This window comes from Sarcophilus harrisii, chromosome 4 (genome assembly GCF_902635505.1).
Source record: "Sarcophilus harrisii chromosome 4, mSarHar1.11, whole genome shotgun sequence".
In the NCBI taxonomy this organism is placed as follows: domain Eukaryota; kingdom Metazoa; phylum Chordata; class Mammalia; order Dasyuromorphia; family Dasyuridae; genus Sarcophilus; species Sarcophilus harrisii.
Genome location: NC_045429.1, coordinates 2430299 through 2450455, shown reverse-complemented (window position 1 = coordinate 2450455; position 20157 = coordinate 2430299). Strand labels below are relative to the sequence as shown.

Sequence of the window (20157 nt, the reverse complement as noted above, 5' to 3'; positions counted from 1 at the left end):
GCTTTTCCATCCTCAGCCTTCCCGCTGTTCCCTCCGCCCGGGTGCGGTATCAGCGTCGGCCCCGCCCAAGGCGGCCGTCAGTGCTCCCGATGCGGGACAGATGTGGGAACCAAGGGACGGGGCCCAGATCCGGGGCAGCCGAGAAATCGGGGCTTAAGTGAGGCCCAGCGGCAGGCCCGGGGGCGGGGAGCCGGAGCTCCCCTGCAGCCCCACTGGATTCGGCGCAAGGATACGGCGGGAAATGAGGCCTAGTGGGGGGGGGGAGTCCCCAATAGAAGCACTGATTGCCCCGAAAAGCTAGATTGGTAAAAGAGGCTTATTACGGGGTTTGGAACCAAGGTTAAAGCATAGTTGGGGGAACAGGCGCAGGGAGAGATGAGGAGGGCACCGGACGGAGGGTCCAGCGGACGGAGGGTCCAGCGGACGGAGGGTCCTGACACGCCGGGCCTGAGGCTGCCACGGTGGGACCTCTGCAAAGAGGGGGTCCCAGCGCGGCCCTTTGTAATGGGAGCTTTGGCTACAGGGGCCCGTGGGGGTAGCGGGAGCTGGCTCAGGTCCGAGTCTTCTATTGGAATCCAAAGGGACCAGGATTTGTGAATCAAAAGGTCCTTGATTGATAATCAGAAAGAAGGGAATCTTAAAGGGACCACACGCATCAGTCTTTACAAGTGCTCAGGTTCACAAGGCTCCCACCATGCCCAGGAAGCTCCTTCAGAGTCTCATGGGAGCCGCGATTCCCGACCTGATACACAAGGGGCTCCATCCCCCAGAATTCCGAACGTGACCTACGACCCCGGAGAGTTCGGCCCTGGGGGAGGGGCTCGGCGGCCCCCTCGGCTTGGTTCCAAGCTGGGTTCCCACAAGGCGGCAGGAGCGTCTCTGAGTCCCCACTTCCTGGGGCCTCCAAAGCCTCCTTCGCCTCCGGAAGCTCCTCCGCGGCGGGCTCCCACCATTTCGCCGCTGCCCAGCAGATGGCGCTCAGCACCCGCTCTTGGAGCAGCCGGGGCCGGGCTGAGATGCTGCGCTGGGAGCCGGCTCTGACCGGCGGGAGTGTGAAAGCGCGGGAGCCAGAAAACGTCCTTCTCTGCGCGAGCTTCGCAGCCCCGCCTTCCAGGAGCCCCCTGCCCCCACCTTCACAGAGGGACCGGGTCTGGTCGCCCCCACGCCGGCGCCCTTCCCTTCCTGCCTGTGCCGGGACCTGTCCCGCAGACCGGGGCCCGGGGCCGCTCCCGCCCTTTGGGTTTTACTTCCCGCCATTTTCCGGGGCCGCCGAGCCGCGCTGCTCAGTTCTCCTCGGGACCCCCTTTAAAAAAGAGCCGTATCCGGGAGGTGAAAAGCCGGCTCTGGAAACATGGAGAAGCGCCCGGCCCGAGGAGCCAGTTTCGGGGCCCCCGACACGCAGGCGAACGCTCGGTGAAAGCCCCTCGCGCAGCGCTTCTGGCCTGGAGGATGTGGCCTGGGCCATGTTTCTAGCTCAGTCAGTCAGTAAACGCTGTTAGGCGCCTGCCGTCCCGAGGCTAGCGGGGACCCGGCTCCCCGGGGCGCGCGGGGCGGGACTCCGGGAGAAAGCGCCCGTTCCCGCTGGTCGTCATCTCCTCCCCCTCAGCTTGCCCGGGGGCCCGGATAAAGGATGGGGCTCCGGGGGAAAGCGCCCGCTGCCGCTGGTCGTCATCTCCTCCCCCTCAGCTTGCCCGGGGGGGGGGGCCGAGATAAGGGGCGGGGCTCGGGGGGGCCGGGATAAGGGGCGGGACTCCGGGAGAAAGCGCCCCGTTCCCGCTGGTCGTCATCTCCTCCCCCTCAGCTTGCCCGGGGGCCCGGATAAGGGATGGGGCTCTGGGGGAAAGCGCCCGCTGCCGCTGGTCGTCATCTCCTCCCCCTCAGCTTGCCCGGGGGGGGGGGCCGGGATAAGGGGCGGGGCTCCGGGGGAAAGCGCCCGCTGCCGCTGGTCGTCATCTCCTCCCCCTCAGCTTGCCCGGGGGGCCGAGATAAGGGGCGGGGCTCCGGGGGGCCGGGATAAGGGGCGGGGCTCTGGGAGAAAGCGCCCCTGTCCCCCTGGTCGTCACCTCCTCCCCCTCAGCTTGCCCGGCTCTGTCTGACAGGGTAGATGCCCCAGGCCTCGGGGGGAGGGGCATTCCCGGCTACTCCCAGATATTGTACCCCGAGGTCCGCGGGACGGACCGGACCCCCGCTCAGCGCCCGCGCGGTCTCTGCGGGAGAACGACGCGCTCTGAGGGCGGGGCCGTGCCTTCACCCCGCTCTGCACTTCGTGCTCCCAGCACTTGGGGAGAACCAGGCGAACGTTCATTTCGTTCAGCCGGCCTGGCCGCGGCGCTCCAGTTCTAAGGCGCTGACTAAGCCACAGCGCCGTGACGTCACCCCCCACAAGGACCCCCCCCCCCCCGGCCGTGAGAGCGTCCTGCGCCCGGGCCGCCCCTTATTTCCGAGCCTCTTGCCCCGCGCTGGGACCCAGGCCCGCGGCTCCTGCTCCCGGAACCGCCCCCCAGGACGCGGGGGCCCCGGGAACTACTCACATGAGGATCCAGTGCCAGGACTTGACGAAGTCTTCGAACACCCTCACGCCGATGGTTCTCCCCATGAGCACCATGTTGACCCCGCTGAATTCAAAGGAGAAGAGAGAGCCTTTTACAACCAGCCCCCGGCCGGCCACCAGGGGGGGCTGCGCCGCGAGACCTACCCTGGGCAAGGCTGGCGCTGGCAGCGACTGGCGCCCGGGTCGGGGCGTCCCCCAAGCGCAGCGGCCATGGGGTTCCCGCAGGGCCGGGCACAGGACTGGCGCCCGGGAAGGAACCCTGCAGAGCGGAGCTCCCTGAACCCCGGCGGTCCCAAGCCCCCCACCCCGGGGGCGGCGGGACAATGACCCCGCCAAGGGATTCTGGCGAGGCTGGCACAACTTCTGTGCGGGAGCCCAGTGACGCGGGGCCCTCAGGAGCGGAGGAGAGGGCCTCCCCGAGGAGAGGGCCTCAGAACCCCCTGATTTCACCAAGTCAGCCCCGTAGTAGAGCCCCATTTCCTTCTCTCGGGGTGTTTTTAATGCACGTTCAGAATACCGAGAGCCAGGGAATGGGTGCTATGTGTCTGACGTTCCCCTCACAACTTCCAGGTGTCTGAGAGGGCGTTTTTCCTCATCTGTTTCCACAAAACTGTAGCAAATAAGCGGTGCTCTCTTCAGAGGGCCCGGGTTTGCAGCCGGAGGCAGATGGGGTGGGAGCGGCTTAAAGGTGCCCGTCCCAAACTCCTCGTCTTGCAGATCAAGAAAGGAAGGCGCGAGAGACTGAGAAGGTATCCGGGCCATTCAGACAGCAGGAGGCTGAGCTGAGGCTGGAACCCGGGCCTTTGGTTCCAAATCTCGGCGCTTCCCGTTTTGCCACAGGGCCCCGGAATGCCTGCCCGCTTTCGGGGAAGACAAACAGACATGTCTCACTGGACAAAATAGTGACTCTTGCACTTAAATTCAGCGACCCTGGGCCACAAAAGCAGCCACCCTGGCCAGGTGGGTGTGCGCAGTGCTCAATACTGTGCCCTTAAAACAAACAGGCGGCCGGTGCCGGGCGCAGTCTGGGTGCCAGAGAAACCCAAGTCCATAGAGAGAGGTCATTTTCATGGTCATCCCTGCTCCTCTCTTTCTCCGTCTCTCTGTTTTTCACTCTGTCTCTGTCTGTCTCTCTCTACATATATCTATAGCTATATCTGTGTTTTTCACAGTCTTTGCCTCTGCGTGTGTGTATGTGTGATTATATATATATATATTTCTCTCCCCATTTTGGATTAATTAATAGTCACTAAAAATAATCTGAGAAGGGAGGAGTCTGTTGATGAGAGCATTTTTGGAGAGGGCGCTGACCAGGAGAGGAGTGACCTGCTGCACTGAATAGAGGACCAGCCTTGGGGTTAGGGGTCACTCAGGTCCGAATCTTGCCTCTGACACAGGAGGGGAAGCCAGTACCCGCTCACTGCCCTCAGTCCATCTCTGAGACTACAAAGCCCAGATGCATGGCCTGTCTCCAGCAGTGAAAGGTGTTTCCATTCTATACACCAAGGAAACCGTAGGATCTGACCCCAAATAAAATCCTAAAGGGTCCTTGATGACAAAAAAAAAACAAACATTTCCATGGGCTCTGCTATGTTATCGTGGATGCTTTTTCCATATGTGTCATTTCTGTTTCACAGACATTTGGGTAATCTCCCTGACGCCTGGAGATCAGCTTTCTTCCTCTGTTGTCTCTAATAGCTCGAATGAGCCCGTGCCCATTACCCAGGTCTGGGTTTTGAGCTGGCAGGGGACAACAAACACATTCTTTCACCCCTCCCACCCTTATCCTCCCAGTCTGGGGAGAGATTGGAAGCAGAACTAAGACGATAAACAAACATACTTGACACCTTCCCAGAGTTCAGTTATGTTTCTTAACTTTCCAACTCCATCAAGGAACGTTGTCTTGTTTTTGAGGGTCAGAATGCCACTGATATTACGGAAGTCCGGGAGACATCTCTTGAGAACTGTTAGAAAAGACATGAAAGCGATGGCAGTCACTGCTCCGCCCGTCCCCACCCAAGGGTCCCTTCTGCTGGGTTCCCTCCACCCTGAAGCCTCCCGAGGTTTGACATTCAGTTCTTTCCAGATAATGCAGAAGTTACTCAATGCAACAATTACTGCTTATTATTACTTCATGAGAGGAAAAGTGCCTCCTAAAGGAGACCTGCCATCTGACTTCTGAAACAAGACTGTTCAGGGGCTCATCTAGAATACGAGGCATGACACAGAAAGAAAAATGGAAATAATATGTATTGCCCATTGTAAAAAATACATTGATAATCATACTAAGTTGGATTTTATGAAAGGAAAAATCTAATTTATTTTCTTTTAGGGCAAAGAAATGGATGCTCATTCAGCCAACTTTTGCAAAATAAAGCTTCATAATGAAATAGGAGCCACATTCACATCTAGACAACTAAAAGAAGTGGGATGATCTTTTTTTATGTCTTAATAATTTGCATGTCCCCCAGCTCTCTTTCCTTTTCATGGGTTTAGAGTGGAAATTCTGAAGCCATAAATAAGATTTCTATTTTGCTGATGCAGGTGACACAGAGAAGAGGTTTGTCAGAATTTGATCTTTTCAATAATGGTTCTAATTAAAGTGCCCTTGGCTAAGTATTGGAAGAAGGAGATGGCCTTGGAGGTATCTTCCAACTCAAAGAATGTGATCTTTGAACTGCTAACAAATGGAACAAAACCTCCACTCCCCTCTAGCCCCACAGTTTTTATTAGAAGATGAGAAGGAGTAGATCAGAATGCATTTCTCTTTATAGATCTATGCTGAGAAATACCAGAAATGAACTCATCCTAACCAATTTGAATGTGATCAAGTGATAATTAATTTGGATTTTACAAAAATTAAGATTAATAAAGAAAATTTCAAAGCTCTTTGTTATGTCCTTCCTTGCCAACCTAGCCCACAAAGATGGTAGTACAGTGGATCTGAGCTAGTTAATATGGGTTCTCCTGCTAAAGATTCTTATTTCATCTCCTTCATGTCTACATTCCCAGGAGGCTCGCATAAGGTGGATGGCCTTTCCAATAATGCACTTGATTTGGGTTTGGTTCTGGTACGGTCTCCCAGGAAAGTGACTAAAACTCTCTGGATTTAGTTTCCTTATCTACAAATTGAGTCATAAAATTAAGTTTTTTTAAAGTGAATTTTGAAGCAATCATTTGTTCAAATCTATATGTATCCAAGTGATACCAAAATACCATCAGAATTGTTTCACTTTTATAATGTTTTGTTTATGTAGAAACCATGCTCAAATCACAAAGACTAAATTTAGAATAAAACACCAGTCACTCACAAGGTCTGCTGGGAAAAATCACTGCTGGACAATCATCATCCCGAAAAACTTCTAGTATAGGCTGAAAACAGAAGAAGGAATATATAATAGCATAGTAGACACGGTAACAAGTTACTTTTATCCTTAATGTAGGAAAAAATGTTTTACCACATAAATTTTAAAGTCTGTACCTTTTTAAAAAAACAATCATAATGGACTTATTATCTAAGTTACTTCATTTAATCATATAATTTGGGGAATGGCTCAAAAAGTTGTGCCATATGATTGTAGTGGAATACAACTGTGCTATAAAAATGATGAGCTCTCTGATCTCAGAAATATGTGGATAGGCTGGCATGAAATAATGAAGAGTGAGAGGAGCAGAACCAGAAAAACGCTGTATAAAGTAATAGCAATACTATCTGAAGAACAACTTTGAATGACAAAATCATTTTGACTATTATAAATGCCCAAATTAACTACAAAAGGTATCTGAAGGAAAATAACTATCTAATCTGCATCCAGAGAAAAACCTGATAAATAGAAGTATGTATAATATGATTTTACACATACACACACATATAAAAAGAAACATGGTAATTTTATTATATATTTAAAAAGAAAAGCAAGTTGTACACAATAAATTTGTAGTTTCATGTTATGGAAATGCTTGTTTTATTTTTACTCATCAGTTTATTCATTTATTTATTTAGGAGGCAATTGGGGTTAAGCGACTTGTCCAGGTCACACAGGTAGTAAATGTTTGAGTTTGTGTTTGAACTCAGATCCTCCTGATTCCAGGGCTGGTACTCCATCCACTGTGCCACCTGGGCTGCTCTGGAAATGTTTATTTCTTAAATTCATAATAAAAAATAAGATACATGCAAGTTATCCATTAAAAGCACTCTTATATTAGAAGCTGAGGCCAGGCCCATCCACTGAGGAATGGCTAAGCAAGCTGGGGGATTACGATTGGGATGAAATATCGTGATGCTGAAAGAAATGATAAAGGGAACAGTTTTAGAAAAACCTGGGAAGACTTCTAAGAACTGATGCGAAGTGAAGGGAGCAGAGCCAGAAGACCATTTTACACAGTAGCAACAAAATCATGAAGATAAACGACCTTTGAAAGGCCTGAGAACTCTGATCAACACAATGACCCACAATAATTCCTGAGGACTCGAAATAAAACGTGCTGCTGAGCTCCATACAGAAAAAACAGACTCAGATTCTGGATTCCTTTTTTATGACCAAAGGGAGACTTTGTTTTGCTTGACTATATATGTCATAAGTGCCATATGTGTTTGTAACTGGGATTTTGTTTTTCTTGCTTTCTCCATGTGTACATGGCTAGAAGTGCAGGACTAGTGGAAGATAAGAGACGGGAAAGAAGGGCATTCACTTGAAAATAAAACAAAATTTAATTTTTAAAAGGCCTCAAATGTAATTCAGTAGGAAATAAAAAACAGGCATTTCTGATCCACCCTGTTACAGATGAGTCCATTCCAAATAAAGTCCAAGGATCCTGAATGCTTGTATTTTCATTTTTGCTGCTTTTTTTTTCTCCAGAGAAATATTGTCAGTTTATTTTTATATTTTATATTTTATTTGGGCAGGGTCAGGTGGCTGGCTCGAACTTATATTTACATCCTTGTGTTTGGGATTGTGTGAATGAACTAACCATTAGAGTTGATAGCTAAGTTTGATTTGTCACAAAAACAACAAGGTTCCATCACCATAAAACTAAAAGTATGGTCCCAAATAATTTATTTTTTTCAATTAATTCTTTCTCTTTCCCTTCCTTTTATTTTATTCCTCTCTCCTTTTTTTTACTTTTCTTCTTTTCCTCTTTTTTTTTTCTTTCATCATGATCATTTCCAAATATATCCTTCCCTCAAAATCCACTGTCCATAACTCAGTGACTATATTTGTGTAACTAAGGAAGTATGTTGCTGTGTGTGACAATGTCAAAGCTAGGAACAGAGTACGGAATGCACGAGTTAGCAGACCTGGGAGAACATTTCCATTAGTTTTTCCCACCTTGGGGTAATGTTTCCAAAAGGTGTATCAACACACCTAGTTGATGTCCTCTGTATGTCCATGGCCAGAGCGGTCATTTTTTTTGCACCAATAATTTCCACCTCCCCAAGAAAATAAGAACATCCATTTCCATATGTTTTTTCTAGGGACAAGACTGATACATGTAGCACACTTCATTTTCCTGTTCTGTTCCCATGGATTATTGCAATCACTTTGTCTGTGGTACCTTGCTTTTTCTTCTTTCTTCATCACTATGTTGGTCTAGGCATCTCTCATACAAGTCACTGTCTGTTGCAGTGTATTAAGATTCTAGCGCATTTAGATGCCATGATTGGTTCAGTCATTTCCCTGATCAATAAGCACTCACTTTGTTCCTGAGTTTTCACTTTTACAAAAGTGAATAATCATCTCAAATTGGTCACTGAAATTTTAGTTGCACTTGACACTTACTTTGTGACACTGGGCAAGTCGCTTAGCCCTGATTACCTCTCCAAAAAAAAAAAAAAAAAACAGAATAAATAAAAATAAATGTCAGCGAAGGAAAATGTCAACATGGCTATTTACAGTGGGAAAAATCAAAGGTGTCCCTGCTCCAAGTGACCCCATCCATCCACTGTACCCAAACCTGCCACAACCTCAGAGGGCTGGATGTCTTTGATCCAATTATATTCTTAGTAATTTCTGCCACATCTGAGGAATTTGGGACGGGAGACTTCTGGGATCAGAACAAATGGTGGCGTGAAGGCAGGACGCAGCCTGAGCTCTCCTAGTTTCCCTTCAAACCCTGTGAAAACCAGCCTCTGAACCAGGTCTGGAATGGCAGAGTCTACAAAGAGACAGAGTGAAGCAATTTCCTGCCCAAGATGGGCTGGAAGGACTTCAGGGTCAGCTTCACTGGGGTGGGGAGGCACAGTCCGGCTTATGTGGTGTCCGGAAAGTCCAGAGGGAGGGTCCTAGTCACAGGGATCAGTAACCGAGACCCTCTCCCCTAATTCATGCAGAATAGTGGGGCAGCCTCCAGTCTTAGCTCAGGAGGCAAACTGCCAGTCTGGGGAACTCGGGTAACAACAGACAGGACTAGGTCAGTGTACCCCCCCAGAGGATGGTCCCCTAGGAAAAATCACCCAATGGAGGGCCCTGCCCTCCAAGCCAAAGCTCAAGACAGTGCCTCCTCTTTACAAGTCACAAAATAAGGAAAAAAAGAAAATGGGCAAAACCCCAGAGGCCCCCAAAAAACAACTGTGGTGAAAGGGAAAACCAAAACACCAACTCAGAAAGGACAAAGTGCCCACAAGGCAAACCTCAAAAGGAAATATGAAAGAGCCTTCCTGGACAAGCACTTAAAGGATTTAAAAGTAAAATAAGAGAAGTAGAAGAAAAGTTGGGAAAAGAAACAAGAGATATACAAGAGAGAGTCAGAAGGTGGAAAAGGGAGACAAAAATTGACTGATGAAAATAGAGTTGGCCAAATGAAAATCCACTGGAGAAAACACCTTTAAAAGTAAAATTAATCAAGTTGAAAAGAAGATACAAAAGCTAGTTGAAGAAAAAAATACATTTAAAACTAGATCTTAGCTAATGGAAGCTAATGACTCTATGAAAAATCAAGAATAGGCCAAACAGACCAAAAAAGTGAAAAAAAAATAGAAGAATATATAAAATACCACATTGGAAAGACAACTGATTTGGAAAATAGATCCAAGAGAGCACTATTTCCATCTTTTTTTTTATGTTTTCCTCTCATAGTTTTTTCCCTTTTGTTCTGATTTTTTTTCTCTCCCAACATGATTCATATGAAAATATGTAAAAAATTGAATGTACATGTACAAGCCATCCCCCCAAAAAAGACTTGGGGCAGCTAAGTGGCACTACAGTGCATAGAGTGCTTGGGTTGGAATCAGAAAAACTGATCTTCTCAAGTTCAAAATGGACCTCAGACACTCTCCAGACCTAAGACCTTGGACAAGTTATTAATGCTATTTGCCTCAATTTCCTCATCTGTAAAATGAACTGGAAAAGGGAATGGTAACCTGGGGTCACAAAGAATTGGTCATGACTGAAATGACTGAACAACCTGATTTTTCTTGCACAATATGACAATATGGAAATAACTTTAAAACAATTGCATATATTTAACATAGATGGCTTGCTTGGAGAGAAGGGAGATCAGAGAGGGAGGGAGGGAGAAAAATTTGGATCACAACGTCTTACAAAAATGATTGTTGAAGCCTTCCATAATCAGGCTGCCATCTTTTCCTTTAAAAACTGTATTTTGTATAAAAAGTAAAAATAAAAGTATGCCATAAAACAGAAAAGAAAAAGAAATGACTGAACGACAGTAAACAACATGAAGACTTAGCTCTTGAGAGAAGCCAAGATGTCATACCCATGTTACCCCAAGGAGGCTGCTTCATTGGGGGGCTTACCTTCAAAGGGTCGCTGAAGCCAGGTTTGCAGTATTGCCGATAGTATTCCCATTGGCTGCTATTATCTGCGTGGTCTTTTTGCACGTCTACTAAGGTTAAAAACCTGTCAGGGCACTCAGAGACACAGACCTACAGAAAGGAAAGGAAAACACAGAAACAGAAGCTGAATGAGGAGGAACAAGTCTTGCAATCACAACTGCCCATCCAAGAGCGTCTCAAGGAAAATGGCGGCTGTCCCATTTAGGACTACATGAAAAAGCACATTTTATGCTGCTGCTCTTGAACCAACCTTGCAGGGACTAAAAGATGAGGAAAACCTTGGCAAGCATGGGACACAGAGCTTTGGAGTTGGAAGAGACCCCAGGGATCATCAGATCGAACCCTCTCCTTTTACAGACTCAGCATTTTGTGTAAAGTCATACACTGAATAACTGGCAGATACTTGGGACTCCAGCCTAGCTTCCTAAACCTGATTCTGTGCTTCCTCCAGAACTTGGAAGGTGGATTCTGGATTCCAGCATCTCCAGGGGCAAACCCCACCATGATGCTCTCTGGGAGAATGTGGCCAAATTACTCTGTGCCCTCCATGGTGGGGCTGGACTTCCAGAAGTCGGAAGCCCTTAAAGCTCTGGAGCTAAGACCCCAGAAAGACTAGTGGAGAAACTTTGTGTAAATAGTCATGAGTTCAAATCTCAATTTGGCCACTTCTGAGCTTAACCAGATCCCTTGCCCATGTTTGGGTCTCAGTTTTTTTATCTGAAGAAACAAGAGCAACATTAATAAGAAAAAAGATCCATTATTGAAACTGATTTATTCTTGAAACCATGGAAAGACCCTCTTGGTTGGTGCTAGAATTACTAGCTCCATTTCACAGATGAGGAAGTGGCGGCTAAGAAATGGGTAAGGATTTGCCCCAAATTGCATAGCTCCCGTGCGTCAGAAGGCCGATGGCCCCCAAGGACTTTCCAGTCCCGTGTCTAGATCTTAATTCCCAGTCTCTCCTGGCAACGTTCTGGGTTATGGAGAACATGGACACATGTGGTGCCAAAATGGCTTGTTGGTCGGAGGGGCTGGATGATCAATCCTGGAATCGCAGGGCAGAGCTAAAATTGAAGATCAGTCTCTTGGCCAAGCCTATCATGAACCTTCCAAGTTAAAGACTTGCCTCATACCCTTGAAACAAAGTGGCAAATTTCAGAATGCTGGGACCATTAATCATGATGTCATCCATAATTATGAGGGCCAGCTCTTTCTCAACAACCACTCGGGAACCATAATGAAGTTTTTATCACCCTAAGAAACTAACCCAATTAGGGCCATTTGCAGCAATCAATCTTTGCTCAGAATCCTTTCCCAGTGTCAGCTGGATGGAAGCAGAGATTCCACTCGCCTTAAGGCACAATCAGGTGGCTGTGCTCATGTCCAGGGGAGGCAGGAGGCCGGGCTGCAGAGTCACTAAGAAGCAATTTGGGACCCTGCAGAGAGACCCAGGGCCAATGATGCCCGGGAAGAGGCGTGTAATGGGGAGGGGGGAAGCGAAGGCTACTCTTTGCTTTTATTCACCCAATAAGCAAAGATGGATTAACCTGAAATCGCATTTGCCAAACCAGTTTGGCCAGGAAATACTTTGAGGCTTAAAAAATAGGATGCTAACCCTGTAAAGTCGGGTCTCAAGAGGACCAGAGGGCACAGAACACCCTTCGGATAATGAAAAAGAGAAAGAAATTCTGGAACAAAAGAGAGGAAATCAGGGCTACTTTACTCCTTGGGTTGGGGGGGAATCAACACACTTGGGAAGCACTTTTGAAACATTAAGAAGACAACATTTAATATTTTGGCTACCACTGCTGCATTGCCCATTTTATGGCGCTCCAGGCTTCTCTAAGACCCCAAATTGGGCAGCATCGTTTCCTTGACAACAGAGGGCCCTGGATCTTTAAGGGCCCCCCCAAAGCCAACCAGGAATCTGCCAGAGTGTCTCCAACCTAACCTCCCCTCCCCCTGCGCCATGAAAAGTGGAACAGTGGCCCCAAAGCTGGACCCGGCGTCGGAAACACTCGTCCCAAGCCCAGCTCTGAGAATGACTCTCCTCGTGGCCAGAGACAAGTCTGTCTTCCTAGGCCTGTCTTCTCATCCGTCAAAGGAGGGGACTGAGGAAACGGAGGGGAGCGGCAAGCAATCAGCGGCCGGGCCACTGCGGAGAGCCTGGAGGTAAGGCTGCACCTTACGTGGCGGACAAAACGGGGTCCTGAGGACGGAGCCCCAGCTTGTATGGACGGGCCCAGGTCCTTCTCCCTCCCTTCAGTTACTTAGTAACCTTTCCTCTTCGGAGATCAGCTCTAGTCATTCGTCTCCCGCCCTGATATCGCCAGCTGGACCCCAGGTCCCCTTCCCTTCTTTCTTCAGTACCTGCCTCCTGGTCTCATATTATCCAGGACTTCAGAGAGACCACTGGCCGGCCCTGACCCCCGGCGCCCAGCCCCCAGCCGGCGCACCTTCCCCAGCCCCGCCCTGCCCAGCCCCGGCCTCCCCAGCCCCGCCTTCCCCAGCCCCGGCCTCCCCAGCCCCACCTTCCCCAGCCCCGGCCTCCCCAGCCCCACCTTCCCCAGCCCCGGCCTCCCCAGCCCCGGCCTCCCCAGCCCCACCTTCCCCAGCCCCGGCTTCCCCAGCCCCGGCCCCGCCTTCCCCAGCCCCGGCCTCCCCCGCCCCACCTTCCCCAGCCCCGCCTTCCCCAGCCCCGGCCTCCCCAGCCCCGGCCTCCCCAGCCCCGGCCTCCCCAGCCCCACCTTCCCCAGCCCCGGCCTCCCCAGCCCCGGCCTCCCCAGCCCCGGCTTCCCCAGCCCCGCCTTCCCCAGCCCCGGCCCCGCCTTCCCCAGCCCCGGCCTCCCCAGCCCCGCCCTCCCCAGCCCCGCCTTCCCCAGCCCCGGCCTCCCCAGCCCCACCGTCCCCAGCCCCGCCCTCCCCAGCCCCGCCTTCCCCAGCCCCGCCCTCCCGTCAGGCAGGTACAGGGGCGTCCCGCCTCCTTGTGTTTCACTTCCACAGGAGAACCTCCTCTGTCTGAGGACACCGGTCTCTCCAGCTCAGTGAGGACCCACGGCTACCAAGCCCCTTTGTCAGCACCGGGACCCCGCACTCTGGCTCTGTCCCAGAGCCAGCCCTTACTTAGGTTCATGGCGCAGGGGACGGGGCTTGGGGGGAGAGGCCAGAAGCAAGAAGGTACGTCAGGAGGCGGTGCCTTAGATCAGGGCGCGACAAGGGGAACAAGGAAGGGGGGCTTATGAGCCATATTTCAATGTGAAAACCCAAGGACCGAGCGTGTGATGGGCTATTTCTCAGCCACGCCTGACATCGTGCAGTGGGACAGGGCGCCCCGATGGGGGGGGGGGGCGTCTTCCGGGGCCTATGACACAGAGCAGGCGGTTAGTGACTGCGCCGTTGCCAAGTGCCCCAAGGAGCGGGGACCTTTCCCTTCCCGGGGGGGGGGGGGGGGGGGGGGGGAAGAGAGGCGGCCCCTGCGGCCGGGAGCAGCTCCTGGAGCAGAGACCGCTGACTTCTCTGCCTGTGCTTCGCGGGCCCCAGAGCTTAGTGCACAGGAAGAGCTTGATCCGTGCTCCTTCCCTCCCTCGCTTTTAGGTGTGAGAGCCAGACCGGGCCTTCCTGCCTCCAGGGCTAGAGTACAGATGATTTTGTGCAAGCGCGCACACACAGACAGATGCGCGCGCGCGCACACACAGACGCGCGTGCACAGACAGACGCGCGCACACAGACAAACGTGCGCACAGACAGACGCGCGTGCACAGACAGACGCGCGCGCGCACAGCTGCCGGAGACACTCGGGGATCTGCTTGGGCAGCGCCCGGAGCCCAGCGGTGCCTCAGGAACGCCCCTCCCCTCCCCCCCTCCCGCCCCGCGCGCGCACACACGTGCCCACAAATGACGGCGCACACGGAGGGTTCGGGCCCCCAGCCCCGCAGCTCCGGGGCCGCCGCCGGCTCTGACGGGCGCTAAGCAACAACGGCCCGCGCGCCCGCCCCCACCCGCCGGGCTTGTGCTTCTCCGCCATCACCGCGCCGGCCTCGGGGTCAGCGGGAGCTCGGCCGAGTGCGGACCGCGTGAGCAGGGCCGGTTCCCGAGCGGGCCCCCGGAGCGCGGGGGGAGGACCCCGGCCTCGGCTCCGCAGGGAAAGCGGCTCAGGAGGGGGGCCCTCGGCCCCTCTCGAACCCCGGCTCAGGCCCCAGACGGGAGCGCGCCCGCAGCGTGGGGGGCCCCGAAGGGCCCCATGAGGGGAGCGCGGAGGGAGGCCTTCCCGGCCCTCGGGTCCAGCCCATCCATCCGACAGGGGGAACCGAGGCGCGCAGCGTCCCACAACGTGCTCACCCCGGGCGGGGGAGGGGCGGCCCCTCCGCGGGCGGTGACCGGGGTCCTGCGGGGCTCGTGAAGCCCCTTGGCAAAGCAAGTGGGGCCTCCCGGCCTTTCCCAGCGCTGCCCCACCCGGGGCCCTTGCCCGGCGGGGCGGCGGCCGCGCTTCCCTCCCTCCATTGCTCTGTGTGTCCAACGGGCACATTTGTGAGAGGTTTCATTCCCCTGCTAGCCCTTGGTCCGTCAGCTTCCTTCCCCAGCGCCCCCCAGCTCTCCTTCTGCGGCAGAACCGGCCTCCCCCCCACCCCTTGCCGTCCCTGGAGCAGAGTCAGTGTCGGCCTGTATGGAGGCAGAACTCGGAGGCAGGACAGAGATTTAGGGCTGCAAAGCCTCTGTCGCCCGACTCTCCCCCCCCCCTTTGACTCTCCCCCCTCTGACTCTCCCCCCTCTGACACTCTCCCCCCTCTGAGTCTCTCCCGATGGCAGAGGAGGAGGGACTTTCCCAGCCACAGCATCAGGACCGTGTCTTGGGTACCACCTGGATGCGCTTCCTACTGAACCACTTGAGCCACTTCGCGCACCTCTGTTCTTCCAGCACCGTGTCCCTGATGGGAAACCAAGGGTTCTTTCCAGCTCCCCATCTGGGGGAGCCAGATTTTCTGCCACCAAAACCAGCGGCCTCCGAAGGCGGAAGCAGGCCCGGAACAGAGCTTCTTCCCATCACCAGACGTTGAGCAGAAGGCACAAATATGAACCGAGGCCGCTCTTCTCGCTTGTTGCTCTGGACATTTTACTAATTTTTCACAGAATATGTTATTTAGCTTAACATGTAACATACCTGTTGTTATTTTAATTTAACAAGCCACGCACTGCAATAGAAACAATTTTAAACTGTACCTATTTAAGCTTCTTATAGGGTACATATTGAGATGTATAGTCCTCATAAAGAACAGCTTCTGGCAGTGGGGGAGGGAGGTGCGTCCCCTCACTTTTCGGAGAGAGGAGCAGCCCCGAGGCTGGGCATGCCCACCACGGCTCTCTGCCGGCTTTGACACCAGATCTCCCCAGGGTTCCATCAATGCAGCCTTAGAAGTGGGGGCCATGCAGCCCAGACCCCAAACCCCCAAGACCCTTCAGCCCTGAACTTCCTCAGATTGTTTCTGGGCCTGAAGTGCTCCCTCTCCTCCTGGAGCACCAGCTGCTGACTTGGTTCCTGCCATCACCCTTAACTCAAATGCTGCCATTGGTTAGCAGGCCTACCCCCTCACACTGGCACCCATGCCCCTGGGAGACCCTCACCCCCCAACACTCCCCGGGACGGCCTCAGACCAGGGGCAGGGTGAATCCTGTCGCGTCCTGATTCCAAGGCTAGTCCCCTCTCCAAGAGGCTCATCCATGGCACCTGTCCCGTCCTTATATTCCACGGAGCCAGCAGAGAGGGATTCCCGGCAGTCACCTGGGAACCCTCTCCCCACAAGGGGAGCCGATTCAGGACCCTCCAGCCAAAAAGGCCCGCTCTCAAGCGGCTTAGGCTCTACTGGGGTGGGAGGAGGGAGGACAGAGGGAAAGGACCCAGGGAGCAGGACAGAGTCTTTCCAAGGCAGAGAGCGCTGGACTGGCTCTGGAAGGAAGCTGAACCTTCTCCGCTCTTGCCTTACCTGCCTGGTCGGGCACTGCAGCTTCGGTAGCATAGAGGGGTTGGCACACCGCAGAATGTTAAAATAAAACAGAAAGTGCTTCTTCCTGGAGAGAAAGACAACAACAGAGAAAGAGTTAAGGTCAGGGAGCATGGAAACACCGGCCACTTTGGCCAGAGGGTCCAGAAGATCTCACCCACTTCTATTCACCTTCTGGGAGCCATTGGGCCTTTACTGCGGATTATTCTGGGCTAACAGCCCCTGACTCCAGGAGCAGACATCCTTAACGTCACAGCCCGAGCATCCAAACCCCTCATTTTGCAAAAGAGGAAACTGAGGGACAGAGGGGGCTTTGTGGAGCTTTTACAATAATTCTTAGGCAACTGCCAACTCAAAATGATGGGCCATGGTACGGTAACAGGCACCTGGAGGCTGGGCACTCTTTGGTAGGGAACGGACATTGGAGAGTAATGAGGAGTTAACTTTGGGGGCAACCTGCTCCAGAGTCTTGTAGAGAGCCAGAACTCTGGGGAAGCACACTTGAAACAAGGCTCTAAGTCAGTGGAATTGATAGACAATGGTTATGATTATCTAGTTTAGCACGGTTGTTAGGGGCCAGAACTTGAAACAAGGCACTAAGCCAGTGGAATGGATAGAGACAATGGTTGTTTAGCCGGGTGCTTAATAGTTCTCTAGTTCAGTCCATGTACTCAGTACTTACTATAGTTCCACAAGATTCACACCTTTGATAAGAGAGAATATAAGCTCGGAGCCTCAGCCAGGACTCAGTCAGGGAGAGTCAAAAGCCAGAGAAGGCAGCGGGAGCTCAAGCTCTCGGAACCAAGGCTGAAAGGCCTCCAGAAAGCTGCCCGGCCCCAGGAGGAGATAAAGGATCTGGACTCTAAGAAAGCCAACCAGGCCACGGAAAGGAGACAAGACTTGGAAAGAGACAGTAAAGGATTTGGACTTTAACCCCTGACTGTATTCATGTGGTGATTACTGAGCTGAAAGGGAGGCTGCCTCCAGAGACCCCAAGAAAACCTCAACAAGAGAAGATTTACATGTTAGGGAAGAATATTACACGCGGTGCTTAACAGTTCTCTCCTTCAGAACATGAGTACTTAATATAGTTGTACAAGAGTCACACCTACGATGATGCAATTATAAGAGTACAGAAGCTGGGACACTCAGTCAGAGACATTTGCTCCATTTCCCACCATTGTGGAGGCCGGCCTGTCTTCCTGCTTCCCCCCACTGAGACCAGGGCCCGTCTGAAGGCCCTCCAGAAAGCTGGCCCGGGCCCCAGGCAAGGAGCCAGACTGTGAAGGAGACAATAAAGACACCTGGACTTTAACATGTGGCTATTCTCGGGGTGATTACTCAGCTGAAAGAGGCTGGTCCAGAGACCGGCAGAAAACCCAGAAATTAGAGTCTGGAATAGGCGTCCCACAGTGCACCAGTCTCTTGGCAGGACATCCTGACGGGGGGAATGACCAAGCCATGGGGACTCGGTTGGAGGGTTCCCCCAAGTGCCCCTGGCTCATGGGAAGCCTTTCTCGGGTACTGGGGGGATGGCTCAGCCGAGAGCTACTCTGTGCCAGGAGGAGGAGCGGGGGTAATCATGAGTCATTAAATGGACTTGTTTGGAGAATCGAGGAGATGTGTGATCATTAGGGGGTGTCCAGTCATCTTAGAGACCCCCCAAAAACAGGGATGGGAACGTCAGGATCAAACCGACAGCTGGTTCCCTTATGTCTGCTGGGGCGGAGGGATTTGTGGAACCGACACGGCCTGGGAGGTCCCTGCCAGGATGCCAGAGGTGGGAGAAATGGCTTTTGTGTGCGAGTGTGAGCAGGCACTTCCCATGCCCTCCCCCTGCCCACACCGGGAAGGTGCCCACCTCTGCTCAGGAGGGAGACAAGGGCCGGGCTTCAGCTCCGAAAGTTCCCGTGGCGGCCAGGAGATGGCGCTGACATCCACCCAAAGCCGCTGGCTGCATGGTGGGCGGGCGCCAGAATCCGGGCAGCCCGGGGCAGGCTCACGGCCAAGGGCGGCCGGACCCTCGGGGCCTCTCTCCGCTCCCCAGGGGACCCCCACCTTGGGCACCCCACTTCTGTCTGCATTGTGCCTCCTCCTGACCTGGGCGCACGGGTCCCTCCCCATCCTTGGCCCGGAGCCTGGCGTCGATTTTGGGACCAGACCTGGGATCTCCGGGTGTCGGAGCCCCCAGGTACCATCTTTCCCCACCCCGAGGCCCCCAAACCCCGCTCTGCGGCCTCGCTTTACGGGGCTTGCAGGGGGAAGCCACAGGTGGCTTGGCACGGCCGATATGCTTTGGAGTGGGGGGGGGGGGCTGCTGCTCAAAGGCCGGCACCGTCCCCATGGGGCAGGCGATGGCTCAGGGGCGGGGGAGGGGTCACAAAAGGGCACGAAGGCTCTGTTCCGACACTGAAAAAGCAAACAGGCCCCAAGAAGATCCAGTGCTTTAAAACTGCAAAAGTCTCGAAAGGGGAAATGTGGAGACCCTCTCCTCACTGCCTCCATGGCCACGGGCCCCTTGGAGGCTGCTGCCTGGCTCAGCGGGACAGAAGCCAGGCTCGGCCCAGGAAAACCAGGGCCCAGGTGGGCTGGCCACCGCCCAGCCGTGTCACTGCCTACATCTCTCCATCTCTCTTGCACCAGTCAGCCTGCAAAGCTCTGACTTGGAGAGCCTGGAGCAGCCCCTGCGTGGAGGCCCAGAGGGATTTCCCTGGCCCAGTGAAATCACTCATGGGGGCTCCCATCCCTTCTCCTGAGTGTGCTCCGCAGCCGGCCCAGTGAGGACTTCAAAAATGCCTCCTCCCTCTGCAGATAAAAGTCACTACCCTTCTGCACCTTATCGTGTGATTCCTCCACCAGAAAGGAGGCCCCCAGAGGCCTGTGGCTCCCACAGGGCGCTTCCAAGGCCAGCTGCCTCCACTGGCTCCCAGGCTGGGCCAGGACCAGCCCATCTCCCCATCAGCCTCTCACATGGCTTTTTGCCATCACTTCTGGGCCTGGACGAGTCCTGGTTCTATCCTGCAGCCGGGCATGCTGGGATCCCAAGACCTGCTCCAGCTCAGCTCCGGGGCAAAGGCTCCCAGAGGCATCCGGCCTAGCCCACCCACGTCCGACCGGGAATCTCTCCAGCAGGAGGCAGCCCTTGGCTGAGGAGCCCAGAGGAGGGGGATCCCGCTGTGGCCCGAGCAGCGCAGCTCCACCTTGGAACCACCCAAATGGGCAGGAAGCACTCTCTTCCATGGAGTCAAAATCGACCCTCCTGAAACCTCTCTTCTTTGTTCCTCATCTTACCAGGGAGCCAAGCACACAAATTCAAGAAAAACAGCCGGAGTTCCTCCACCCCGGTTCTTGTGGCAGCAAATCCGGCCGCTTTGTCACAATGGCCATTCGGAACCCACATCCTGGTTTATTCACATCCTTCCAAATGTCTCTCCCAGGACGGAGCACACCATTCCTGATGTTGCCTGGACAGCCTAGATCCAGGCTTTCCTCACCAAGGGAGAGAAGCAGGACGGGAACCCCTGTTCACCCCCAAGAGGAGCCACAGAACCCACAGGCCTGGACCTGCCTGGAGGAATACCCCAAGGGCTCCCCCTCAGCCTCCACAAGGAGGATCTCTCCTGTTCTTTCTCCTCCCCTTCCTCCTCTTTCTGTGTGTGTGTTGCCTCTGTCTCCCCTAGTCTTTCTAACCTCATTTTTTTCTTGTCTCCCCTCTGTTCCTCACACTCTATCTCCCACCTCCACACTTTTGCACTGGCCCGCCACCTGATGTCTCTCCCAATGCTTCCTAGTGTTCTTCCTCCCAAGTAACACTC

The 20157-nt window shown here is 53.3% G+C and overlaps 1 protein-coding gene across 1 annotated transcript in view; it reads right to left on the bottom strand.

Annotated features, from left to right (window-relative positions):
- The window catches only part of SLC44A5 (solute carrier family 44 member 5), a 232846-nt gene that overhangs the window by 62215 nt on the left and 150474 nt on the right, over window positions 1-20157 (bottom strand). Inside the window, exons 8-12 of the mRNA XM_031967936.1 lie at window positions 16325-16409; window positions 10308-10436; window positions 5863-5923; window positions 4392-4515; window positions 2532-2615 (exon numbers count right to left, since the gene is read on the bottom strand). Coding sequence (XP_031823796.1) covers window positions 2532-2615; window positions 4392-4515; window positions 5863-5923; window positions 10308-10436; window positions 16325-16409 — 483 coding nt within the window. The remainder of the gene's footprint in view (window positions 1-2531; window positions 2616-4391; window positions 4516-5862; window positions 5924-10307; window positions 10437-16324; window positions 16410-20157) is intronic.